The sequence below is a fragment of the Zootoca vivipara genome, chromosome Z, assembly GCF_963506605.1.
Source record: "Zootoca vivipara chromosome Z, rZooViv1.1, whole genome shotgun sequence".
Classification (NCBI taxonomy): Eukaryota; Metazoa; Chordata; class Lepidosauria; order Squamata; family Lacertidae; genus Zootoca; species Zootoca vivipara.
In genome coordinates this window covers 14,098,396-14,126,263 of record NC_083294.1, presented here as the reverse complement: position 1 = coordinate 14,126,263, position 27,868 = coordinate 14,098,396, and the positions used below count along the sequence as shown (strand labels likewise).

The following is a 27,868-nucleotide window of genomic DNA, read 5'->3' as shown; positions in this document are numbered from 1 at the left end:
ATGGGGAAAGCCTTTCCTTTCTCTTTTTGCTTACAAAGCCTGTCTTAAAGGGCATATTTGTGTATGAATAGGGTGAGCCTGTGACCTGGATTCAGGAACTAAGGTATTAGCCATCACAAAAGAATGGCCAGACTGCACTAGTAATGCAATCAGTGGCCATTATCAAGTATCCTGACAGACAGGATTTCTGCTACAAGTAGGTAGCCGTGCTACTGGAAGGATTTCTGCTGTAAACCGCCTCCTTCTGTGATGTATGTATGTTTTAGGGGGGTGGTCTTGGGCGACAGGGTGGGCAATTTCAAGAGTCTACATATAAGGGCTTGTGCACCATTGTTCAGAGTCCTCCTCCTGCATGTGGTGAGCGGGGATCCTGTTGCAACAGTTTATTTCCTTTAATAAAGATCAGGCTTACTAGCCGCTTTGCTTCTTAATGTACTCTGGTTGGCCTCTGTTATTTTCTACCAATGGAGAACCCACTTAAGGACTCTATACGGGCTCTTGGGAACCCCAATAAGAGAAAAGGAGCAGGTTTTTTTCCTTATAACATTGGACATCTTATTGATTTATATGAAAGGCTTTTTTGCTGCTTTGGAGGGAAATTGCTTCACGATCAAGCAAAAGGGAGCATTAAAATGAATCAAAACCTACCACCGCCAAACAGAAATGGGTTAAAAACCAGGCTGCAAACACACCATGCATTTAAGTCACCATACATTTAAGACTCCCCAGATCTTGGGAACTGTTGTTTCCCTCTCACAGAGTTATAATTCCCAGCACCCTTGAACTGGAGTCATGTCCATTTTAAAGATGTTTCACCATCATGAGGTCTAGCAGCTCTTGTTTTGTTTAAAGACAAATTTCTACACATGGAATTGTTTTTTCTCTTCCAGAAACATTCAAAGCTTTGGGAGACATCAGTGGGAAGTAGATGTTTCTTATACCATAAGCACAGATTGAGTGTGGCAAGGAGGCTGGAAAAAGAAGTCTGGGTTTTTGTCTGGAAGGATGTGTACAGTATTTTGCTTTAGGCCTAATTCTGATCTTGGGGGGGGGTTGGAAGAAACAATGCTATCGTACTTTGATTTATGTAAGCTTGTACGAACCTTCGAAGTTTCTAGTTCACAATGTTTTTCCTGACATGTTTGCCTGCATTTGCTGTTTGTTTTTTAAAGTGCCAAAATTGCTAACAGTTCCCTACCTGGTCACCTGTGGGGGAGGAAACACTGGCCCGTGAGTGCTCCAGTTGGAGAACAGCCTTTACCAAAGGTGTCATGGGCTTTGAAGACACTCGAACTCAGGACACAAGGGAGAAACGTGCGAAGAGGAAGGCACACTTGGCAAACACATGATCACCTCCCACCCGGAAACCTATGTCCCCACTGTGGACGGACAGGTGGATCCAGAATTCGCCTCCACAGTCACTTACAGACTCTTTTATAGAATACAATCTTACTTGGCTGCGAGTGATTGCCAAAGAAGCAGCTACAGGCCTGATTATTAGAGTTTGATATTTGCACGTTATTGCATTTAAAAACAACGGAATTTGATCTTTGGGGATTCTAACCTAATCTGCACCTTCCAGGCTCTAAGACAGGCATCCCCAAACTGCAGCCCTCCAGATGTTTTGGCCCACAACTCCCATGATCCCTAGCTAACAGGACCAGTGGTCAGGGATGATGGGAATTGTAGTCCAAAACATCTGGAGGGCCCAAGTTTGGGGGTGCCTGCTCTAACATATGAATCAGGGCTTACAGCACAATGCTAACTTAGCGGGAAGTCCTAATGAATTCACCGGGCTTATTACCAGGTTAGTGGGAGTTAGAATTTCAGCCTTCGAGGTGTGTGAGAGGAGGAAGGCGCTCTCCCAATCCATCCCTGATCCAGCAGACAGTTTGTTGGACTAGGAATGCATCATCTGAACTAGACATCACTGAATACAGAATGGTCCTTGTTGCAAGATCCCTTTCAATCTTGCTTTGAAGATTGTTGCTGGCTTACAGTACTCCCTTCACTCAGAAATTGCCCTTTTCTTGTTAATCTCAAGGTATCTGGGGCAGGCTCCAGGGTTGTGGGGGATCTGGGCAGTGTCTGTTAATAAAGAATAGGCTGCTCTAGTCTTTATCATGGATGGCGATAGTCTGCGGTCCTCCAGTTGCTGCCGCACTCCAACACCAACCCTGCATGGCCAATTTGTAGTCTTAATGACCAGAGCCAGGCCCACAAGTTCCTCATCAGTTAGATCTCTACAGATTTCCTCCTGGTTTCAGCCATGGATACTTGTACAACCAAGATTTCCCACCCCCAAATGGATTCCAGTTGGTCACCGAGAACAGGATGCTGGACTAGATGGGCCATTGGCCTGAACAAGGAGGCTTGTCATATGTGGGAGAGCTTTGCTGTTCCTCTTCTGAAGAAGTGAAGGTGAAAGCAGGAAGACTCTGCAGATTTAAACCAGGAGGTTCCCTTACTTTTCATTTTGTATCTTCCACAACCAGCCAAAATAATGGTGGTGCATTAGAGAGTTTCCTCTGGAACACATGTCCATTAACTCCCCCTTGGACAGATGGGCAAATGCTAAGCTTCTGCCTTTTAAAAAAAGCTTGACCTCTTTATTATTATTATTATTATTATTATTATTATTATTATTATTATTATTATTCCAGGTGCAAATTCTGGGGTATTGCAAAATATATTTATTGGTGGGTGTATGGAAGAAATCTACTGGGAAAGATGAAAAATTTGACAAGGACCTTTCTTCAAAGGATTTTGAGGTTTTAGCACAGAGAAGCTAGCTGGATCTTCATTCGCACTGCCATAGCCCTTCACAGAAAAACCCTAAACATAGACGGTTCGTCTCACCCACAAAGGAGGCTGTGGGTAGATGAGGGCTACATAAAATGGAAGCTTTTCACCAAACCTATAAATAATTTGGTGGAAATCAGTTCCACAAAATAAGGCAAGAACATCTAGATTCCAATTTGTTGCCATTTGCTGTGAGAGAACCTTCACAGACAGAAGCATTTTACCTCTGGATACTAGATACCAACAGCTATCTGCCCTGTTTGTGACGTAATATAGTCATAGGGAACCTACTGTTCTCCATATCTTAATAGACACCTAACTCACATCTCCCCCTGCCAAGCATGGACAGTGGTCAGTGAATTTTGGCACTGCTCCAAAATTTATAATGTATGCAAATTTCCAGCAAAGTAACAAGGTGAAGATGGATTTGAGAAATCTGAATTGCCATGGGACTTTGTTCTGATTGACCCGCCTGAAAGAATTTTTCATGAAACCCAAACACCTGCCCCCCCCCACTTCTTTTTGCTACAACATAGCAGTGGATAAGCTTTTTGCTAGGAGGGACCCAGCTGCTGCACATATTTCCTCCTGCCTCTGTTTCAAGGGATGGTCCTCTCTCTAGCTGTTTTAATACTGTGGTGGGCTGGCTTGTTTCAAAGCAGAAAAATCCCTTTCCCATAGTACAAAAGGTGTGCTAGATCTATCGTTCAGATGGTCAGGGCTCAATCTGGGAGGCGACTTCTTTAATTACAACAAGAATGCAAAAAAGAAGAAGTGGGGAACACCTTGACACCAAAAGTATACAAACAGGGATATCGGATCACAGTAGTTTTTGTTTTGTTTTTTTAAAAAAATGTGTCTTAAAAAACCATTAAGGAAACTAAAAGGCGGCAAATACAGTGCCCACATGGTGCTTGGAAAGCCAGCTTCTATAGGTTTCAATTTTTGGAGATTACAAAAGAAAGCAGAACAGTGTTTCGAGGCAAAAAACAAACAAACAAAAACATTCCTTGATGAAGAATGCTCTAGTTATCAGATTATCAGTGCGGTCATGAATTCGAAAAATAATAATAATAATAGAGGTGTGCCTTTTAAGAAGGGATTGTTGGGCACATACATAAGATGCTGGCAGTTTGGTTTTATTCCCCCACGGAACCCATGTTGAAAAAGTCAGTCCCCAGACTCCGAGATGATGCGTTTTCCCTGCCCCTCCTATTTCTACCATTCTTTTTTCTTCTCATCCATAGAGACGCCACCAGGCCCAAGGGCCACCACCAGCAGGAGGCCTCCAATGACGGACATGGTCTGGAAGAAGTCGTACTTGAGGAAGTCGTGCATGGGTTTGTAGACTGGGATGGTCCAGAAGGCATTGAAGTAGATGTTGATGGCAAAGAGCCAGATGACCAAGGTCAAGGCGGCCAGTTTTGTCTTGAAGCCAACAGCCACAAGGATGATCAAGGCTGTGCCCACGATGTTCTGGAGGATCTAGGGGAGGGAGGTGAGACAGAGAAAAGTAGGAGTCATCAGAGGCTGGTGTAAGGGAGAAGAGGGCATCTTACCCCACCTAATTCAGCCTCCCCTCAGCCAGGCCCCACCTGCTGGCCTTAGGATTTGCCACCATTCTAGGGGGAGGCAGCCCTGGCTGTCAGCCCCCTCCTCCTCCTTAGCCCCCCTGGTCTTTGACAACAGGCATTTTCAGTAGTGGAATGCTCACACACACCCAAGAAGCAGACCTGGCCCTATCACTGTCATGTTTATCCAGGCTTATGGTTTTTAACTGGGAGAGTAGTTAAATCTATATCTGGCCTTTCTTGTGCTTATCCTTTACACGCAGTGTAAGGACACATTCTTTGTAAATACATTATTTTAGTTACAGGTAGGTAGCCGTGTTGGTCTGACGTAGTAAAAAAAAAAATTAAAAAAAATCCTTCCAGTAGCACCTTAGAGACCAACTAAGTTTGTCATAGGTATGAGCTTTCATGTGCCATCAAATGCCAACAGTGCCCTTCAGCTCTCTATATTGGACAAACAGGCCAAACCCTACGCCAAAGGATAAATGGACATAAATCTGACATCAGGAATGACAAGACAGAGAAACCAGTAGGAGAACACTTCAATCTCCCAGGACATTCTATACAAGATCTCAAAGTAGCTGTTTTATTACAGAAAAATTTCAGAAACAGACTGGAAAGAGAAGTTATTGAATTGCAACTCATTACCAAGCTTAAAACCATGGAGAGACCAGGTCTGAATAAGGACACTGGATTCTTATCTCATTATACATGATAAAGCTTTCTTTAGCATCTCACTCCTTGCTTTTTCCTGCAAGACCAATTGCAGTCGTTAACAGTTGTTAACTGTCATCAACAGGTTTACCACTCCTATCAGCCTATCACCCACTCCCACCACCCTTCTGAGTAATACCCCCCACCCCCACCCTCTGACTATTCATAAGGTTCTGGTGACTTCTGTTTCAGTGTATCTGAAGAAGTGTGCATGCACACGAAAGCTCATACCTATGACAAACTTAGTTGGTCTCTAAGGTGCTACTGGAAGGAATTTTTTTATTTTTGTTTTGACTATGTCAGACCAACATGGCTACCTACCTGTAACTGTTTCAAAATATGATATTGATGTCTTTGCTATTTTATTTTTTACTGTATGACTTGCTTTGAGGCAGCTGAGTGCAAAAAATATGGCCAATGCATACAATAAAGAACAATAGCATCTCATTAGGAAGGAGGGTGAGGAGAAAGCTATAATCTGTTGACTCTGCCTGCCCATCACTTGCCCATCGACATTGGCCTCCCTGCTTTCCACCCTACCAGGATCAATAGGCTACCTACCAGTGCTGGGAATAGGAGGAGCTGGAGGAGGAGGAAGAGGCAAGTCCCATACAAAAAATACCTCTCCTCCTAAATGAAAACAAAATATTTGTAATGTTTGGGCCACTTACCGAAAAGAAGCTAGCGTCAAAATGCAGCAGCGTCATAAACATGAGGACTAGCAGCACTCGTCCACCCAGCTGCATGTACTGCTTAGGGGAACTTTCCCGCATGGTGGGGACTCCAGCGAACATGCTCTTCCCCTCTGACCGTGATTCAGCCAGCAGCAGCAGCAGACCGCCCCCCAGAGCAAGGTTCCTGTAGATGGCGAAATATAGTTACCGGTAGTCCAAAACACACACACCTGAATACCTACGCCAGGCGTGACAAGATTCACAAAGGGCTTGCGCACCAACAAAAATTAAAGTGACACAGTGGTGTTCAAATATGCTGTTACAAGTCTTAAGATGCTTAAAGGTTATATGCTGGTTGCCTCTGGAGTTTTTGAGTGACAAGTCCCAAGAGTGAAAGTGGCTTACATTTTGACACCTGAGATGTATATATCTTTTGGGATCCACCTTATTTCTTTGATTGTAAGTTGCAAACAGTTTTTAACCTTGCGATTTGATTGTTGTTGCCAAACTGAGGCCTTAAGAGTGAAAGGTAGGTAACGGATGATAGCGATAATGATAAAACGTTAAGAAACATTCAAAAGCAACCTTGACAAGCAAAATGCACAAGGGACACTATAATCATTTTCTTCAATGCTGGCTGGTTAGAAGTGAACGATAAATGAAACTAAGAATAAATAAGCAAGAACTAGTAAAACGAGATAAAAGAGAATGAGACATACCTCATCAAAAACTTCAGATCCCATAAAATGCTGTACGCAATTGTCTAGGAGGAAACAACCAGACACGATTGAACCCTTTGCTTAAAACCACCTTTTCCTTTTGATCTTGAGGTTGCAGCAGCTAAATACTCCAAAAAGAAGCTTGGCATCTATCTGCTGATGCTCACTTTCATCATTTCTTCTACCTTCCCTCTCCCACACTCTTTTTCTGCCCCCTATTTAGCACAGAAACTCCTTGGGACATTCACTTATGCTTTCTCTGCAAAGATCTATGCACATTAATGTCACTGTGTAAATAAGATGGGTTCTTTGGACAAGCAAGGGGTATGAGAGTGAAAATGGAGTAGCGCTTTTTTGCTAAAGAAAAACAAATGCTTTTACAGCCTTACTGCTAATATATTTTGCAAACGTGTGCACGACTTAGAAGAAGGGGGTACCCATTTTTAATTTATTTTACTTCCCTGCTCCCAAGAACTATGCAGCAGCTATCTCATAAGATAAGAACATAAGATGAGTCTGTTGGATCATGTCAACAGCTCCTTTAGTTCAGCATCTTGTTCTCACAGTGGCCCCCCAGATGCCACACGAGCAGGACCCAAGCACAAGAGCATTCTCTCCACAGGAACTGCAGTGTTGCTTTGGGCTGTGAGGCAGAGCATAGCCATCATAACTCAGGGCTCAAGGTGAGTGTGCAGATTCCGCCTGAAGTACTGAACATTACACTGCTGGAAACGGGGCTGTTTTTGAATTTCTGTTCCCCCCCCCATTGTGTTTTTCTTTAGAAAACAAGAGGTGTTGTTGTTTTTCCACTTCTACATAACTCAGAGCTAATGTGACCACGCCTCTTGTTTTGACTTCGAGCCCGTCAGCACTCAGACACCCTAGTTTGCTACAGGAGGGGCAATGGAACCCCCAGCTTCAGAGCCAGGAGGAGCAAGTGTGAATAGGCACGGTTTTTCAGTGTTGTGCAATTAAGAGTTGGGATTGATTTCCTTACCTGTAGTGCTATAATGCCAAATAATCCAAAGCAGGCATACTGAACAAAGTTCCTACTCAGCACTAGGATGCAGCCACCTAGGAAAGGAGGCGGAAGAGAAGAAATAGCCAAGTCAACAGCATTAGTGAATCATGTTCCCCTTGCTAAGGTTCTGTTGACCCTCATATCTTTTAAATCCTTGACTCGCCTGCAAAGCTTTCTGCTGGCTTGTCTCTTGAACCATAGCAACATCAATCTCTTTAAAGGCATCCTTGTTTTTAAGCACTAGTCCGGCAGCCACCAGATCACCTGCCTGTCAACCATGTGACATGGCCGTAACATCAGCTGACCCGTTTTCCTTCCCCACTAAAAGCAAACTCAGGGGGCGGAGTGCTGACAGACATGGGAGCCAAAAGAGAGACAAAAACAAAGCGCATAGGCAAAGGTCCAGGGCTTGGCATGCACTGATGATCAGCCGTCATATACAGTCAGGTGCAGCAGGGCTGTTGGGCATGGGCTGGCTGAAATCAGGTCCACGGTGATTCCCCACTGCTCTTCTACAGTATATTAAGCCAAGAGTATATTAAGCAATTGTCACTGCAATTTACAACTGATGAAATACTCCAAAGCTCACTTACATAAGCTATTGGGCATCAAGCCATGATGTACTGCTGCAGGATTGGATTGGCCAGAAGGGTCTCCTTAAGTCTTGCTGATCAGCTGATCTGTGGGGCTTCAATGCACAATGCAGAGCTCTTTGCTGCCAGTCCCTTACCAAGAGCCCCAAGTGGTGCTTTGAAGCCCCGCGGATCAGATGATTCATGGGGCTTCAAAGCACCTCACCACTAGGCATAATTGTCAAATTTGGGGAGGGGTGATAAGGATTTTGCCTGCTGGATGTATCCGCTTCCCCACCCCTGGTTTTAAGAGGAGTAAGGGCGGCTTCAAAACCTGTCATCTGGCATAAAGGGGTGGGGTGGGGAAGGGATCTGAGAATGCTCTTAAGGGTTGTGATCTTGTAGAGGACACACCACTATTATAGACTGGGCAGCTGTAGTCCAAGCAGAGGATTTATGGGTCCCTTGGTCCAGAAAACAGAATCTCCATTTAACAACAAGCGTACAGGATCTCAATATTGTGCCACTTACTTAGCTGTCCAAAAAGATTAATGAAGACAAAGATGGAGGCCAGGAAGTACCCACAGTTCCATGTGGCATCAATGTAGTCCCTCTGCTCGCTCCACTGGAACCACATGCGGATGCCATCTTCAAGGAACGTGCTGATCAAGCAGAGGCGGGCCACGTGCGGGAGGTACTGTTTTGTCACTCGCAAGAACTGCCAGGGGAAAGAAACACAGGTGAGAAGAATGGGCAGGAAGCAGGGGCCACCTGGCTTCCTAGCAGGATAGGGATAGCTTGCCTCTCAAAGTGCAGTTGTGTTCTCCCTCTGCTGTCAGAGGTAGCATGCCTCAATACCTGTTGCTGGGAATCGCGAGTGGGAAAGATTCAGGTTCTGCTTTCAGGCTTCCCTTAATGGGCCTCTGGTTGGCCACTGTAAGAACAACATGTTGGACTTAATGGGCTTTGACCTTATCCAGCAAAGCTTTTCCTAATGTCCTTAAGGGCAACTCCAAAGTGTTTAGCTTGGGGAATGCCTTCTCATCACTTAAATGTAAACAAACCAAATCTGTATCTTGGGTGGTAAGGTTGACCCACCAGGATACTCTAGACAGAGCAAGTTCCCTCTGAGGCAACTGCAAACTGAGTGGGATGCAGGAGCCATGACCCCGTTACTTAAAGGGTAGAAATGGGGCACATGCCAAAACACATCTAGCTTGAAAATGTTCCCAATTGTGTGACTGTACAGAGACCAAAGCTAATCAAAGTTGGAGGGGAGGGGGGACTTCCAATGAACCAGCCTTTGAAAACTTGGGTGCTCTCCAGATTTTTTGGGACTACAACTTCTATCATCCCCAACTATCAGCAATGCTGCTTGCGGCTGATGGGAGTTGTAGTCCAAAACACACACACACACACACACAAAAACCAACCAGGTTAGGGAAGGCCGCAGTAGGCAGTCTAATCCCAGAGCTATAGCAATAGATCACATTAAAGGATTTGCTAATCCACCACCTTGTTTCTCATAAAGTGCATATATAAAATTTACCGGTATATCCAACCCTCCTTCCAAGGAGCTCAAGATGGCATACGCAATCTCATAACAACTCTGCGAGATAGCTGAGGCTGAGAGGCAGTGAATGGCCCACAGCTCACACAGTGAGCTTCATGGCCAAGTGGGGATCAGAACCCATCTCCCAGGTCCTCATCCAGCACTCTTAACCATTATACCGCACTGGTTCTCAACTGTCAGCCCTAGATGCTCCAAGGATGCCTCATTTACTCCAGTACTGATGATTTATGAGACAAAAGGCTCAGCAATAAGTCTATTTAGCCAGAGCCTTTTAACAGACATAATTCTGCATGATTTCATTTTTAAAGCTATTTTAAGCTAGTGGCCCTCTCCAGTGTACAGTACTCCATCATTTTAATTTACACACAGTGCAAAGTACTTCCTTTTGCTCATCCTGGATCTACTGATCAGCAAGCCCTAGGCTCTGTGGTTTAACCCACAGCGCCACCCACGTCCCATAGTGTTCTTTAGCTGTCCTTTTATTCATGTAACCAGGGTGCCAGAAACCCTATAAAGTCATTCTTTATTTATTAGTCCATTTTTATCCTATGTTCCTCCAAGGAGCTTGAGGTCTTTGCCCAACTTTTTTTTCTAATCCTCACAACAACCCTGCTAGGTAGGTTAGGCTGGCTAACTCAAAATCACCCACATCTGAACCTGGATTGCTTTGGTATAAAACTGCTGACTGGTACATCAGTGCTTCCTCAGGGGGGAAACTGGAAGTCACAGAATGCAACTGCTTTTAGGCAGCGTCTGGAAAGCCCCATTCACCACCTCCCTTTTGTTTCTTGCAATACAGCAGGTGGTTTTAAACAACAGCAGAGGCTTGAATAAAGCAGGGAGGGAGGAACACAAAATACCTGAGTGGTTCTGAAAGGATGGAAGGGTTGGGTGAGGTGTTAAGGGAGCAGGTGGAAATGCTGGCAGGTAGGTAGTTTTGACCAGCAACACAAAAAGGGGCAGCACTCTAGTAACATTATATATCTTCCTCTGTGTTATTTTAGAGCAGGCATCCCCAAACTGCGGCCCTCCAGATGTTTTGGCCTACAACTCCCATGATCCCTACCTAAGAGGACCAGTGGTCAGGGATGATGGGAATTGTAGTCCAAAACATCTGGAGGGCCGAAGTTTGGGGATGCCTGTTTTAGAGGTTGAGAGCTTGCATCTTATCTAACTGACAAAAGTCTAATACTGTACGTTCTTTCGTTACCTTTTTTGGATTTGTTTTTTCTTGTTATGGTTTTGTGCATTAACTTGTTTCTCTTTATATTGGACAAAGCAATTTAAAAAATGGTTACAAAAAAGAGGTTTTCCAGCTTCCCCCCCCCCAAAAAAAAAACACCCCACCCTTCCTGGCACATAGGAAAAAAGCAAGTCAGAAAAAAAGCTTCAGCCTAGCATTTTCCCCAACAGGCTAGCTTTTTGGATTCAGGCACCGATACAAGTACATGCACACACACACACACACACACTCACACATTTTGAAGTGATAAATACCAGGAAAGGCTTGCCACACTCATTTCTGATGACTGGGTAAATGCACCCTTCACAGGAAGTAAGCAGATGAAAATAAGTCTTCATGCTGTTTGTTGAGCATGGTTACGGGACAACCAACCAGCAAGTTGGGGAAGATGAAAACTACAGTGTGAATAATGCCAGGCAAGTAACTTCTGGGAGCTCATGAACAGGACTCGTAAACAGGGGTGTTTGCAAGGATTGGTGGAGGAGACTGAAGAGAGTGAGCTTGTTTCTTTCGGATTAAATCTGGTAGTTTGTCTTGTGCTGTTTGGAGATTTGATTGTTTGCAGGCCTGGTCCTCACCTACAAGAGGAACTGTCTGAAAAGTGGAAGTACTTTACTTGAAAACTTGGGAGGAAGTGATCATGTCCTCTCCCTCTTAGGGTTCATGATACAGAGGCAAGGGAAATGTGAGCGTAGTTCGGACAGGCACCCTGGACTTTAAGAATGCCAATTTCAAAAAGCTTAAAGTACTACTGGGTGAGATCCCATGGTCAGAAACCTCTGAAGAAAAGCCCAAGGTGGATGGGAGTTTCTTAAGGGCAAAATACTGAAGGACCACAAATGCAGACAGTTCCAACAAGAAAGTGGGAGGTATTTAAACAAACCAGCGCGGCTGCATAAGGAGCTTACAGATGAACTGAGATTTAAGATGGACATGTTTCTTCGGCTGTGTTTGAAGCAAGAGGAACAACAAGCAAGTGGTAGGTCCTCTGTGTAGAGAAGACAGAAAAATGCTATTGGGTGACAGAGAGAAGGTGGAACTGCTCAAAATCTTCTTTGCCTCTGTCTTTGCACAAAAGGAAAGCAATGATAACAGATTAAATGATGTAAGGAGGGAGCTGGAGAGCAAGATAGGAAGAGATGATAAGGGAATACCTAGCTACTTTAGTTGATTTAAAACCTCCAGGGCCTGATGAGCTGCACCCAAGGGTACTAAAGGAGCTTGCGGTGTAATCTCAGAACCTCTGCCTATAATCTCTTGGAAAGCATGTGAGGTCCCAGCAGACTGGAGGCGGACAAATATTGTCCCTGTCTTCCAAAAAGGGGAGAAAATAAGATCCAGGTAACTGGTGAACTTGACATTGATACCAGGAAAGGTCCTAGAACAAATCACTCAGCAGTTGATCTGCGAGCACTTAGAAAAGGATGTTATGAATACAATGGTACTTCACAAGACGAATGCCCCGCAAGACGAATTTTTCACAAGACGAATGCGTCTTGCGATCTGATGGTGACTCGCAAGACGGATTTGTTTTGCGAATCGCAGTTTCCCATAGGAATGCATTGAAATTTAATTAATGTGTTCCTATGGGCAAAAAAAAAGAAATTTCAATGCATTCCTATGGGAAACCGCGATTCTCAAGACGAATTTTTCGCAAAACGAATTGACTCGCGGAACGAATTAAATTCGTCTTGCGAGGCACCACTGCACTAAGACCCAGCACAGGTTTCTCAAAAACAAGTCATGCAGACTAATCTCATTTCTTTTTCTGATGGGGTAAAAAAAAAAACTTGGTGGATCAGGGGAACTAACTCATTTCCAGCCCCAGGAACAGCATGGGAAGAGTTCATTTGACACACCTAAACACTGCAGCCAACACACTAATGTGTCACATCACACAATTTGGAAAGCTGTGCATTAATGGTTCCTTGTCATCCAGGAAAAAAGTTACAAGTGGGGTGCCGCAGGGTCCTGTTCAACGTTGCTTGGATGAAAAATTGATGGGATGCTCATAAAGTTCGCAGGTGATACCAAATTGGGAGGGGTAGCTAATGCCAAAGAGGACAGAATTGGGATTCAAAATTACCTTAACAGATTGGAAAACTGGGCCCAAGCTAATAAAATGAATTTGAATAGGGAGAATTGCAAGATTCTACACTTGGGCATGAATAACCAGCAGCACAAATATAAGACCCCTGGCTTACCAACAGTACGTGTGAAAAAGATCTATGGGTCTTAGTAGACCACAAGCTTAACATGAGTCAACAGTGTGATGCAGCAGCAAAAAAGGCTAATACTATTCTAGGCTGTATCAACAGAAGTATTGTGTCCAGATCAAGAGAAGTAATAGTACCACACTATTGTACCTGGAATACTGTGTCCAATTCTGGGAGCCACAATTTAGGAAGGATATTGACAAGCAGGAATGTGTGCAGAGGAGAGCAACCAAAATGATTAAGGATCTAGAAACCAAGCCTTATGAGGAATGGTTGAAGGAACTAGATATGTTTAGCCTGGGGAAAAGGAGACCGAGACATGGAAGGTGAAGCAAGCTTGTTTTCTTCTGCTCTGAAGGGTAGGACTCGAACCAATGGCTTCATGTTTCAAGAAAGGAGATTTGAACATGTTACAAGAAAGGAGATTTGACAGTAAGAACAGTTCAATAGTGGAACAGAATCCTTCAAGCAGTTGTCAACTCTCCTTCATTGGATGCTTTTAAGCAGAGTTTGGATGGCCATCTGCCATGGATGCTTTAGTTGAGTTTCCTGCATTACAGGGGGTTGGATTAGATGACCCTTGGGAGTCCCTTCCATCTCTACGATGCTATGATTCTGTGATCACCAGATGTCCCCAACTCCTGATGTCCACCATGCAACAAGGCAGGAATTTATGCAGCTCTCCAGGTTAAAATGCAAGTGTTGAGATCGCTTATACACACAGAGAGAGCAAGATGCAAAAGCAGTAAGTAAAAATTCAGGCATGCTCACAGACCATACGTGACTAACACAGAGAATTGTACTTTTGGGTGAAACTAACCGAGGAAATCTGGAAGAAGAAACAAGGAGAAAAGCATGGCACATATTTACTCAAGTTGAATAGCCTTGTTCATAGTTTCACAATCCCTCCCTGATAAGAATTTTACACGAAATCTGGCACCTTTCATGAAGAAATTATTTGTTAACTCATGTTACTATGTGGATACATATTTTCCCTTGGTTGTTTTTTTTTTGAACCCTTGCACTTGTGGTGGCCCAGTGACTAGATGCAAATAAACAAAATTTGAAACTGGGACAGAAGTTTGGCAAACTATCCTGGAACCCTAAACATCTTAAATTCAATATTTACAACCACAACATGGTCCTAGCCCTCTGGAGGAAGACACAGTGAGACATGCAATTACAGTGGTACCTCCGTTTGCGACCACAATTGGTTCCGGGGAGCCGGTCGCTCCCCGAGTTCGTCGCTCCCTGCGGCACGCTTCTGCGCGTGCGTGAAGCACCGATAGAGCACTTCTGCGCATCTGAGCACCTCGGAACCTGGATGTAAACACTTCCGGGTCCGCAATGGTCGGAAACCGAAGAGGTCGCTCCCCGAGGCGGTCGAAAACCAAGGTACCACTGTACTGATTCAGGTCACACTTGTTAATGTCGATCATTTACATCAGGGATTGAGAAATCTCTGACCCTCTGGACATTGTTGGACTACAGCCCCCATTATCCTGGCTAGGGCTGATGAGAGCTGTAGTCCAACAGCATACGGAGGACCGCACTTTCCTTGATTTACATAGTACAGTCATACCTCGGTTTAAGTACGCTTCGGTTTGAGTAATTTCAGTTTCAGTACACCACGTACCGTCTAGAACGGATTAATCCATTTTCCATTACTTTCAATGGGAAAGCTCGCTTCAGGTTAAGTATGCCTCAGGTTAAGTACAGACTTCCGGAACCAATTGTGTACTTAAACCGAGGTACCACTGTAGTTGCTTTTGACTTTCTTGTTTCCCAGTTGCTTAAAACCTGTAGATCCTCCCCCTGCCTCACGCTCACATAGTTGCAACTGGTTAAATGTCAGAAAATGGTATAAAGATTATCTGATCTAAGGAAATAACCCAAATAGAAGAGTTATAGAGCTTCCTACAGGCGTGTGAAGCGGATGATTTTGTTTTGGAAAACCCTGAGAGGAGGCAGATTATCCTGCACTGTACATAATAAAAAGCAGTATGTTTTTCTCCTGTAGTTTCTATGCTAATGGAACTACCGAGCTTCTGAACAGAGTACCTAGAGTAAGAATATAAAGATGTTGCACAGGAGACCAGCAGCTTATTCTCTCTCAAGCCAAACTGTGAGGGACAGGGGATATCGCGAAGTCCCTCCCCTCCTGAGTTCAAGCCCGTCCCCGAGCAAAGGGGAAAGCAGGGAGAGTTCCGATTCCAGTGGGGAAGCAGGAAGTCGTGTCCGAGGCTCAGGCAAGGTAGAGGAGCCAGGGTCCCAGGTGGGACAGGAAGGGGCAAGTAAGGGGGGAAGACCCATCCCCCCAACTCCAGAATTACGCAGGAAGAGGAGGGGCAAGAGGATGGGTCTGCCAAAGCTTTTGTGTTGGAGAAAGACGCGCCAAAAGCCATTAGGAGGTTCTGAAACCGACTGACAACATCGCTCCGTGTAAATAGCAATGACTTGAGCACTGTAAATACGCAGCACCAATAAAAGAATAAAATGCAGAGCTGCGTAGCGTCGTTACTCTGAAGTAGTCCACTCCGGCCACTGTGACAGCAACCTCCTAATCATTTTTGGGCTACTTTGGAGTTGCAGGGATGAGCGTGTCAGAGGCGGAGAAGTGGCGGCAGATCGCTGAGCAAGCCCAGCTAGAACTGCAACAGCTGTCGCTGCAGGCGCAGGGAGAATTGAAGGCAGCTAAAGAGGAGACTAAGAAGGTCCAGGACGACCGGCTACAACTTGCGGAACAGGTGAGAGAGCTCCAGGAAAAAGAGCAGCATTTAAGGGCGGTGGCGGTAGACCTCCAAAACAAGCTGGATGCAGAGAAAAACAAGGCGGGAGGGGCACCCCAAGTCCAAGTGCTGCCAGGAAGGAGAGCCGGGACCCTAGTAAGCAAGTTCAATGGAGACCCGAAGGAGTTTCAGGGCTTTGAGACTGAGATTGTGTATGCTCTTGAGCTGCACCACGATGAGTTCCCTGATGATGAGCACAGAGTAGCGTTTATTGTGGAGCACCTTACAGGGGCGGCCAGGGAGTGGCTAAGACCGTTAATTGCAACAAGGAATCCTTGCATGAAGAATGTCAAACTATTTCTAGAAGGTTTGAAAACGATGTATTCGTCCGATAGTCATATGGACCAGACTAAGGAGGAACTTCATAATTTACGCCAAGGAAATATGACAGTTCGCGCGTATTGGGCGAAATTCACCATGCTGGTGCACAGATTGGGGTGGGATCTGGAGTCTGCCCCAATGCAAGCGGCGTTTTACTTGGGGTTGCATGAGGAGGTGAAGGATGAGCTCTCGAGAGGTCCAAAGCCCAGTAATATGGATCAACTGAGCAAAGCGGCTCTGGCGGTGGGGGTGAGGCAGGAATCCAGATGGAGCGACAAGCAAGCAACGCGCGCAAAGCGGGCTTGGTTCCCACGGTCGCAGGAGAAGCCACTCCCTCAACAACCCTTTCAAGCCACGCCTGGGGCCAGTCAGGACCAGGAACCCATGCAGATTGATAGCGCGCGCGCGCGGGCTTTTCAAACCCCAGCGGCGCCAAGACGCAAGGAGGGAAGGGGTGGGAATTGCTTTCTCTGCAACTCCCCCCAGCATCTCGTCAGAGACTGCCCACATCGCAGGGAGTGGCAAGGAAAGGCGGGAACGGTTGTGCCCTCCCCCACTGACGCAGCACCACAGCAGGGAAACGGGAAAGCCTGGCTGCAGGAGACAAGGGGCGGCAGCCAGGCACAGTCAGCAGACAACAGCCCCAGCCCACCCACCCGCACAGAGAGGAGCAGAGCCAGCCCACCCCTCCCAGAGCAGGAGTGGTTCTAGAAGTGACGCTCACGCTCCCAAATGGCTATCCATTGACGGTCCTCGCCCTAATTGACAGTGGTGCCTCAGCCAACTTCTTCTCGAGAAACTTTGCAGAAGAGCACCAGATCCAGCTTCTGCAGCTGGATTTTCCTCTGCACGTGGCAACCATTGACGGCAGAGAGCTGCTGGGAGGGGCCATCACTCATCAAACCCCCCCCATGAGAATGACGGTTGGAAGGCACTCAGAGACACTGGCATTCAACGTCACCACCATCTCAGACCCCCCAATCGTTTTGGGCATGAGCTGGCTGGCGCGCCACGACCCCTCCATAAGTTGGCATCAGAGATGCATCACTTTTGGATCGGACTTTTGCCTGGAACATTGCATGCAGCACCAACCAGGGGAGGGGCCTCCGATAGCCACGGTGGCCACCATGCACGTCAAAGGGGGTGAGGCGATACCCAAACCATACTGGGACCTGCAGGAGGTCTTCAGTGAAGCGGAGTCCGACCACCTGCCCCCACACAGGCCTTTTGACTGCCAGATCAACCTGGTGCCTGGGGCAACTATACCCCCAGCCAAGCTGTACGCCATGTCAGACCAGGAACTGGAGGATCTGCGCGCTTTTATCGACAAGAACCTCCAGCGGGGGTTCATCAGAGAAAGCAAGGCAGCAGGGGGCAGCCCGGTCTTCTGGGTGGACAAGAAAGACACGCAACAGCGCCGTCTTGTGGTGGATTTTAGACGGCTGAATTCGGTGACAGAGCCAGTGGCTTTCCCCATGCCCAGAGTGGATGATCTCCTGACAGCGGCACGCAGAGGCAAGATTTTCACCAAGCTAGACCTGAGGGGGGCGTACAACTTGATCAGGATCCGGGAAGGCGATGAGTGGAAAACCACGATGTTCACGCCTCTGGGCTCTTTTGAATATCTGGTGATGCCCTTCGGGTTGCAAGGGGGCTCAGCATGCTTCCAGGCCTTCATGCACCACGTCCTGGGGTCCCTACTCTTCAGGAAATGCTTGGTCTTTCTGGATGACATCCTTATTTACTCCAACGACCCAGTGCAGCACGTGAAGGACGTCAGGGAGGTGTTACAGCGCCTGAAGGAGAACCACCTGTATGTGAAGCTGGAGAAGTGCAAGTTTCACACCAAGGAGGTGGACTTCCTGGGCTACAAGCTGTCAGACAAGGGGCTGGCAATGGACAAGGACAAGGTGCAGACCATCCTGGACTGGCACAGCCCCAGGACGCGCAAAGATGCCCAACGCCTACTAGGCTTTGCCAACTTCTACAGGAAGTTCATCAAGAACTTCTCTCGAGTTACGGCTCCCATCACTGACTGCCTGAGAGGCAAGCAGAAGTTCAGGTGGACACCAGAGGCGCAAGCAGCGTTCGAAAGCCTCAAGAGGGTGTTCGCCTCAGACCAGAACCTGTTCCACGTGGTTCAGGACGCGCCCCTACGCATTGAAACAGATGCTTCTGATAAGGCTGTGGGCGCCATTTTGTTGCAACTGGACGCCAACAGAGAGTGGAGACCCTGTGCCTTCTTCTCCAGGAAGTTGACCCAGCCCGAGCGAAACTACACAGTTTTTGATCGGGAACTTCTTGCGATCCACGCGGCGTTCCAGCACTGGAGACACTTCCTGGTGGGCGCCAAGCACCCCATCCAGGTGTGCACAGACCACAAGAACCTGGAGTTCTGGAGAACTGCCAGGGTGCTCAACCAGCGGCAGATACGGTGGGCGGAGTTCTTCTCGAACTTCAACTTCTCCATACACTACATCCCAGGAGAGCAGAATGTCAGGGCGGATGCCCTCTCCCGCAAGCCAGAGTACATGGAGGAGGAGGCGCCACCAGCCCCAAGGCACATTTTCCCCCCGTCGGCATGGTCCTGCGGAGCAGCAGTGGTGAGCGAGGCAGAACTCACAGCACTGACGGCAGCGGATGAATTTGCCAACCGCATCTTCAGAGAACTGAGAGGGGGGAGGGAGCAGGCAAAAGACTTTGCAGAACGCAGAGGGCTGCTTTTCTACAAGGGTGCGCTGTACCTACCCACCACCCAGCTTCGACGTACGGTCCTCAAGCAGATGCACGACAACCCTACAGCGGGGCATTTTGGAAGGGACAAGACCACTCACCTAGTCATGAGACACTTCTGGTGGCCAGGGGTGAGGGAAGATGTTCGAGACTATGTAAGGGGCTGTACCACCTGCCAGCGGGCGAAGGTGGTCAGAGCAGCGCCACCAGGGTTGCTGGAGCCCTTGGCCACACCACACAGGCCGTGGGAAGTGGTGTCCATGGACTTCATCACAGATCTGCCTTCGTCCAGGGGTAAGACTGCAGTGTTGGTGGTGGTGGACCTCATGTCCAAAATGTGTCACTTTATACCGTGTGCCAGGGCAGTCTCGGCAGAAGAGACAGCCAAACTGTTTGTTGATCACATTTTCAGACTGCATGGATTACCTTTAAGGGTTATTTCGGATCGTGGCCGCCAATTTGTTTCCAGGTTCTGGCGGCGGCTCATGAACCTCCTGCAGGTGGAGGTCAGCTTGTCGACGGCTAGACACCCGCAGACCAACGGACAAGCGGAGAGGGTCAACGCCATTCTGCAGCAGTACCTGAGATGCTACGTCAGCCAGCGGCAAACGGACTGGGTGGATCGCTTGCCACTAGCAGAATTTGCCTACAACAATGCAGTGCACGTCTCCACAGGGGTGTCGCCCTTTAAGGCCAATTACGGGCGCGACCTCAGATCTTTCCCAGAGAGGGAGAGGGAGGAGGAGGAGGAGGGCCCACAGGCTGAGGATTGGGCAGAGGAACTGGAGACGGTGCACCAGCAGCTCAGAGAACACTTGGAGAGGGCCAAGGAAGCGTACAAAAAGGGGGCAGATCGCCACAGGCGACAAGGGGAGGTCATCAGGGTGGGGGACAAGGTGTGGTTGTCCTCGGAGGGCCTTCCCACCAGAGGGAGGTGCAAAAAGCTGGCACCCAAATGGCTGGGCCCCTTCACGGTCACGCAACAGGTCAACCCGGTGGCATACAGGCTGGCACTGCCAGAGGACATGAGGGTGCATCCAGTGTTTCATAGATCGCTGCTGTCGCCGTACAGGGAAAGCAGCAGGCTCAGAGACAGCGAACAAACCCCCGAGGGAGGGGGGGAGAGGGAAAGCAGGGAGCAACTCAATGAGGCCACGGCCATCCTGGATTCAAGGTGGGGGGTGGGGGGCCTGGAGTACCTCATGGCATGGGAGGATGCTCCACCGTCCCAGAATGAATGGGTTCCCGCCACTCAGATACAGGAGGAATTCTTGGTGGAAGAATTTCACGCCCTCTTTCCCCACAGACCCAAGCCCTGGCACATGGAAAGGGAGGGGGAGGAGGAGGAGGCACGGGAGAACAGCTCACCATGGCGCTGGGAAGCGGAGTTTGAGGAACCAGAGGATGAGGTATGGGTGTCGCCAAGATCCACCCAGTCAGAGGAAGGAGCAGATTGGCAAAACATTTTTACCCCCACCAACTCTGACGCCACGGACTTTTTGGGATTCCCGTCCTCCCAGGCGGAAGGGGGGGGCTCGCAGGACTGGGGGGAGGTGTTCACACCAACGGGCTCGGAGAGCACCGAGTTTTTAGGCTTCCAGTCGTCACCGACACATGGGGGGGGCCTGGGGAGGGGTGAAGGAGAGCTTGGGAGGGGGGTGGATGTGAGGGACAGGGGATATCGCGAAGTCCCTCCCCTCCTGAGTTCAAGCCCGTCCCCGAGCAAAGGGGAAAGCAGGGAGAGTTCCGATTCCAGTGGGGAAGCAGGAAGTCGTGTCCGAGGCTCAGGCAAGGTAGAGGAGCCAGGGTCCCAGGTGGGACAGGAAGGGGCAAGTAAGGGGGGAAGACCCATCCCCCCAACTCCAGAATTACGCAGGAAGAGGAGGGGCAAGAGGATGGGTCTGCCAAAGCTTTTGTGTTGGAGAAAGACGCGCCAAAAGCCATTAGGAGGTTCTGAAACCGACTGACAACATCGCTCCGTGTAAATAGCAATGACTTGAGCACTGTAAATACGCAGCACCAATAAAAGAATAAAATGCAGAGCTGCGTAGCGTCGTTACTCTGAAGTAGTCCACTCCGGCCACTGTGACACAAACCATTAGTGGGAAGGACTTTTATGCAGACAGCTTAGTTATATGAATAGCCTGCCAAGCCTTGTAATGGAAAAGAGGGTAAAATAAACAATAATTAGAGAGCACCTGGCTGCATTCAATTCAGATCTTCTACTGGGTCTAGTTCTCTTCAGGGCTGAGCTCTGGAGAGGAGGCTTGCTTGGGAAGAGAAAGGGCAATTGCTAGTAGCAAAGGTCACCATCTTATAAGGAGTGAGACTGTTCATCTCTCTAGTGCAGTACTGTCTACACTGACTGGCAGCAGCTCTCCAGGGTTTCAGGCAGGGGTCTCTCCTAGCTCTATATGGAAATGCCAGGGGTTGAACTTCGAACCTTCTGCATGAAAAGCAGGTGCTGTATTACTGAGCTACAGCTATCTGTCTAGCAATCATCTAGCTATCTACATTGCCTCAAGGCAATGTACACGGTGCAGTAAACACAGCTAAAAACAGTTTTAAGCACCTCATAAAATAGCAACAGATAAATTTTAAAAGAATATGAAGTAGACACCCATTGCAGAACCTATGCATTAAGCTGGGAAGCCTATCAGAACAACAAGAAGTTTCCACTGTTTCCAGAAAAGTGCAGAGAGCGGGCACCTGTTGTTGCCTTGATGGGAATGCTGTTCCACACATCCATACTGAAAGATCTGCTGTGAATTACTATGAAGTAGGCTTCTGAGGTCTTTGGAACTTGACTAAGCTCTCCTGTAGACTGCAGGGACCTGCTGTGTATATGTGGGATAATGTGGTCTCTCAAGTTTTGCTGGCAACCACAAATGGCTAGCAACCATGGCCAGCAAAAATTAGACAATCCCATATCACAATCCTACCGGTGCAATCGTTAACAACATGTTTCCCCTTCTGGGTGTTTCAGCTGTGCTGGCATCACACTAATTAGAGCAGAAATGCCAGCCAATAAAAAAAATGATAGCTTGCAGAGTTGAATTTTCCATTCCTCCCCTTCCTTATCTAAAGAAGCTTCAATTAAATCCCAGATTAGATGTTTTCAGGAGTTGCTTGTTACACAAATGCCAACTGTGCAAGTATCTCTCTCCACATACAGACATATAACTTGCGGTACATTGCTGCACTCCCCCAAAGTTGAATGGTTCTGCTTTGTAGTTGCACAGGTGGTAATTGGCCTGTCTGTTGGGGCAAGTGACATGAAGAGGAAATTATCTTGAGAAGTTGGCAGAGAAATCAATTTAGCTGCAAAAACCTCAACAGCTGCTTTGCAATTAAATTGCCAAGTACTTGCAAAACACCTGAGGCTGCCTTTTGCAACCATGGCAGAAGTGCATCAGTGCTCCTAGAGGTTATGGTTTACATATATTTAAAGGGGGAATACCCACCTTGCAATTTCAAGAGGATCCATGCACGCCAGGCATCCCCAAACTTCGGCCCTCCAGATGTTTTGGACTACAATTCCCATCTTCCCCGACCACTGGTCCTGTTAGCTAGGGATCATGGGAGTTGTAGGCCAAAACATCTGGAGGGCCGCAGTTTGGGGATGCCTGATGCACGCCCTCACACACACCAGATAATTTTGCCAGTTTTGCACTCTTTGGCTTGATCAACTGAAGGCAGGAACAGATTTACATTTTACTAAACAATTCAAAAAATACTGCCTTCGTGCTTTAAAAAAAATCCTCAAATTGAAGAAAACTAAAAGCATCTTTCTTTTGAAATGAAAGCCAACAATTTAGGAAAGGAGTCTGGAAGATTCCTAAAGGGACCCATTGGGGGAGGTGAACCCCTTGTGGTTATGGACCCATGTGGCAATGAGAATTCCACTGGCAGAAATGCAAACTCTGTTGCCTACGTCAGTCTGTCTCAGGTGTGAGGAACTTTTGGTCCTCCCGATATGGCTGAACTACAACTCCCATCATTCCTGGCCATGCTTGTTAGGGCTCATGGGAGTGGTAGTCCAGCAACATCTGGATAGCTAAGGTTTCCACACACCTGCTCTTGTCTTCTCACCCAAAAGCAGCCCTGCCATACCTCAATTTGTCCCCATGAGATGGGAAGAGCAGACTGTTGAAGACCAAGTAAGAAGCCTCATTCATATTTGAACTAAGACAGACACATCCTTATTTCACACCTCTGCCGACACACCATTTGAAAAATGGATCAACAGAGTATGTGGCTACGAAGATGTGAGTATTTTTTTAAAAATCAGTGCAAAAAAAAAAGTTATTTTTAGTGGAAGGCATTTTGGGAAGGGCAAGAAATATCTTCTCCTGGACAACTGGGCTTTCAGAATGTTGTGTTTAAGAAACCTCATTTCGCAACTAGTGTAAACAAACTCATAGAAATAAACATGCAAATATACATATAAATGCACAGTTTCCTTTTTTAAAAGGACAGAAGCATCTGAGAATGTAGTCTTGTAAAAGTGGGCAGATCCAAAACATCTGTTGTCGCCCTGCATTTTACTTCTTCTATCCAGCTGATGGGCCTGCCAGCAGCATGGAAGAGACACAACTCAGGGTAGAGCATCTGCTTTCCATGCAGAAGGTCCAAGGTTCAATCCCAGGCATCCCCAGGTAAGGCTGGGAGAGCCCTGTCTGAAACCCTGAGAATCCTTTGCTAGTTAGTGTAGATCAGTGTTTCCCAACCTTGTGCCTCCAGCTGTTTTCGGACTACAATTCCCATCATTCCTGACCACTGGTCTTGCTAGCTAGGGATGATGGGAGTTGTAGTCCCAAAACATCTGGAGGCACAAGGTTGGGAAACACTTGTGTAGATAATACTAAACTAGATGGCATAAAGGCAGCTTCCTATGGTCCTAGATGATGCTTTAAAAAATATTGTTTCACCTAGCAACCTCTGCTCCTAGGACGATATTAAGTTGAGGTTTTTATTGGCAAAGGGCATGGCTAAGAGGTAGTGCATCTGCTTTGCAAGCACAATGTAAGCACAATGGTTCACTTCCCTGCATCCCCAGGCAGGGGTAGGAATGTCTCCTGCCTGAAACCCTGGAGAGCTGCTGCCAGCCAGTGAAGGAAATTCTGAGCTAGATAGAAGAATGGTTTCTAGGCAAGAATGTTTACTGTTTTTTTAAAATACTAACGTGCACAGCAATTTGCAGAGTAACAGTATACAAAAAGATTATTGGCACCTGGAGCATAATCAAGGTGGAGAGGCAAGGAGTTGAGACAAAGAATAAATGTGAGCAGGTGGGGAGTTGTCAGGGGTGAGGACGGGTGCAGAATTGTTGAGCAAAGCTAGGAGGATGCAACTCATGTGAAGGGAATTTATCATGAATCAAAGCTTAGGGATAGAACAAAACTGGGCTGTAGAAGGCTTAAACAGGGATGTAGCCATTGTGGTGCCCTCTAGATGTTGCTGGATTCCAAATCCCATCAACCCCAGCCAGTTCAGTCGGAAGTCAGAGATGATGTGAGTTGTAGTCTAGCAGCAACTGAAGGACACTGCAATTGTCTGGGCTAGCTAAAGGGGAATGAAGCTGTGTGGGGATTGGGGGGGGGGGGCTGAGGAAAATGGGATCATTATTACCGCTAACTCAGCATTTTTATATGCTTGCCTAAAGACACAAGATCATAAGCAAAGCTTGCTGAATCAGGTCAATGGCCTATCTAGTCCAGCATCGTGTTCTCGCAGCAGCTAACTACGGCCTGATAGAAATTGGAAAGGAGGCTCCGAGCACAAGAGCACTCTTCCTTCCAGAGGTTTACAGCAACTTGTATTTAGAAGCATTAACGCCTCCAACCACAGAGGTTGCAGTGCACAGGGTTGGACTAGGTGACCCTCGGGGTCCCTCACAACCCCATGATTCTATTATTCTGACATCTTTGTACCCAGAAGGTCACAGACACAATCCCAGGTATCTCCAGGTAGGGTTGGGGTATTCCCTGCCTGAAACCCTGGAGAGCTGCTGCCAGTCAGTATAGACTATTCTGAGCTAGATGAAGAAGGTCTGACTCAGGATAAAGCAGCTTCCTGTGTTCCTATGGCACAATCTCAGCCACTATGCTATGTCTAGTTATTTGTCCCAGTTTTTCTCCAAGGAGTTCACAGTTGTGTACACTGTTCTCCCCCTCTCCATTTTATCCTCACAACAACCCTGGGAGGTAGGTTAGATTGAGAGTAAGTGACAAGCCCAAGGTCACCCAGTGCACTTTATAGCTGAGTGAGGATCGGAACCCTTGTCTCCTGGGTATGGCAGTCTAACTACTGCACCACAACAGCATCCCATAATTTGTCTGTTGGGGTAATGTAGAAGTTCAGTTAAGCTGCTAAGCTCCAGGGCCCTCGATTATCAAACTATAAAAACTCTTACAGCAGAAGTGACAGAAGTCACTGCTACCATGCTTGCCGTCTCAGGTGGCTTTTTTTTTTTTAACCCAGGGTAAATTAAGGTCATGCAGTTAAATGTATTTGCTACCAAGGGATATTTTTACCAAGGGATAATATTCTTTTTTCCAAACCAAGGAAAGCAGATAATAACGTAGGGTGTAAACTGCTTTGAGATTTGTTTATTTTCTTAAATATAAAGCAGTATAGAAATGAAAGGAATTATTATAATTATTCATTTCATTTCTATACTGCTTTATATTTAAGAGGGAGGAAATACCCTGGAGTACCACATGATGTATGTACCTTTTTTGTAAAGGCAACACCCCCACCCCAACCATCATTTGCTGGTTCACTTAAGAGGCACCAGACACATGAAACAGCTTAAGCTGTTGCCTGTCTCACACATGTTTTCCATCACAGTGCCAGACTGTGGTTAGATAAACCTGTACCAAGACAGGGACAGTTGACACTGGCTTATGAGATAATACCGGATTGTCTTGTCCAAAAGGTAGGAAGCACAGAAGTGTATTTTACCTTCCACACACCTGAACAACAGAATCTGTCACCAGCTGCCTTTACCGGTAATTGTTCTTCCCCTAACACCAAAAGAATTAAAACAACTTTCAACACCTCCTGGCCATTTTCTTCTTAAAAAGGGAAACCCGAGCGGCAGTTTTCTACCTTCTCATAAGCTAAAAGGAAATATACACAAGGGCAGTAAGGAACCAGATGTCACATGAGCTGAGGAAACGAAAGGAAGCTTGAATTCCATTCATTCAGGAACACAGGGGATAGGGAGGAAAGTTTTTAGCCTCTCCGCTTTTGATCCAGAGAAAGGTGAAGATTTGGCTCTTCTGGCTGATAAACAACCCCCAGGAAAAGATTGGTTTGTGATAGCACTCTATTTAATCTGGAGTGCCAAACAGAGATACTGATGCCTCCAGTAAAAAAAATCAGTAAAAAAGAAAAAAAGACTTGGGGTTTTTGTAAACTTGAATACTACTCAAATATAATAGGTAAAGGTAGATATAAAACACAGACAAATGATCAGCATATTACCAATACACCGATCAATTTCCTCATGCTTTGTCCAGCATTTTGATAGGATCATGGTCTCTGAGAAAAACCACTTTTCTGACTTTACATTACTTTGGAAATCTCCATATCCCCAAATGTGGAAAGTGTTTTAAATGATTTCATTAAAGTACCGGGGGGGGGGGTAGTTCTTTGTGCCCCACTCCAAAGGTAGGGTACATTAAATGACTCATACATACAGTACACATTCTACAGAGGAACAGGGAGAGATTATACTGGTGGTGACTAGACACCATAGCACTCCCAGATTGCAGAAGCTCTTGGGTAGAGAAACTTCTCATTATTTTCACATTTTCTTTCCCTTTCTCCCCACCCCACCCTCAAATTTATAGACCACGTTAAATAAGCACCCTACTTCACCATTTTCTGGAAATCGCCAAATCTCTTACCTCCCTCAAGGATAGGATAGGTATAGCAAAGGAACGCACAAGACACACCTTCATTTCGCTAACGTGCAATGCAACCCCATAACGTTAAAGCGAATCCCTCTAATCTCAGAGGCAAATTATTGCCAGTGGGGAGGAAAATCTATGATGTCTGAAACTGGTCTTCTGTCCCATAATAATCCTGAGTTACGATCTCTTTGAGGGGAGTGGTGGATTTCACACTAGTCATCTGCTTGATTAGCAGGATCGATAGGGCTGGCTATTCACAGATGACCTGAGCCCCAATTATCGCAAGACGCAAAAATTTAGGAGGTTGAGGAGGCGAGTGTTAAAACCCTGGCCCTCTTGACATTGCTTTGGTTTCTCATTCTGCGAGCACTCCTTTAAGCAATCTTCTCCCGTCATTTTAGATTAGATCAGTGAAAGATGGGGCCGCGCCCCTCAAATTTGTGCGGGTGCAAAGCACTCGGGATCTGGGAAGGCTGATCTCCCGATTCCCTCTGAGGTGGATCCTATGATGTTGGGAACGAGATCGCATCCTCAACGACCAACCCCCCTCCCCCCAGCACACACAAAAAGCCACAAAATATCAACACCCCCCACTCCGCAAATCTTCCTCTCTCCTATATAATACAAAGAAGACGCGTGAAGGAAAGGGACTGGACTCTCCAGAAATATCTGCAAAACCCCATGTGTGCAGGAAGGCCTCCTCTCCTTCAAGAGAAAGTGGGGGGAGGAAAGAGGAATGAATCCACACCCACCTGGTCTGCAAAATCCTCTGCGGTGCTCATCAGATCGTTCTGCCCCATGGCTAAGTGAGTTCTGCGGGAGTGGCGAAGGGAGGAGTGGGTTTCGCTCCAGGATGTGTTGGGTGCTGCTCAGCGCCTGGGAGACCGGACTAGCCGCTCACTCACACACACCCCCGACAACCCCTCCTGTGGTGGCTGCTGGCAGCTTGCTGCTGCTGCTCCTATTGCAACGAGGCTGCACAGGAAGTGGCTGGGCTG

The 27,868-nt window shown here is 46.9% G+C and overlaps 1 protein-coding gene across 1 annotated transcript; it reads right to left on the bottom strand.

Moving 5' to 3' along the window:
• Positions 1-828: 828 nt before the first annotated feature.
• Positions 829-27,868, bottom strand: SURF4 (surfeit 4). Its single transcript, XM_060270127.1, has 6 exons — positions 27,623-27,868; positions 8,605-8,791; positions 7,478-7,554; positions 6,481-6,524; positions 5,759-5,945; positions 829-4,287 (listed from the first exon to the last, which is right to left on the bottom strand). Exons 1-6 carry the CDS (start codon positions 27,668-27,670, stop codon positions 4,021-4,023), a joined length of 810 nt encoding a protein of 269 aa, XP_060126110.1. The 5' UTR covers positions 27,671-27,868; the 3' UTR covers positions 829-4,020.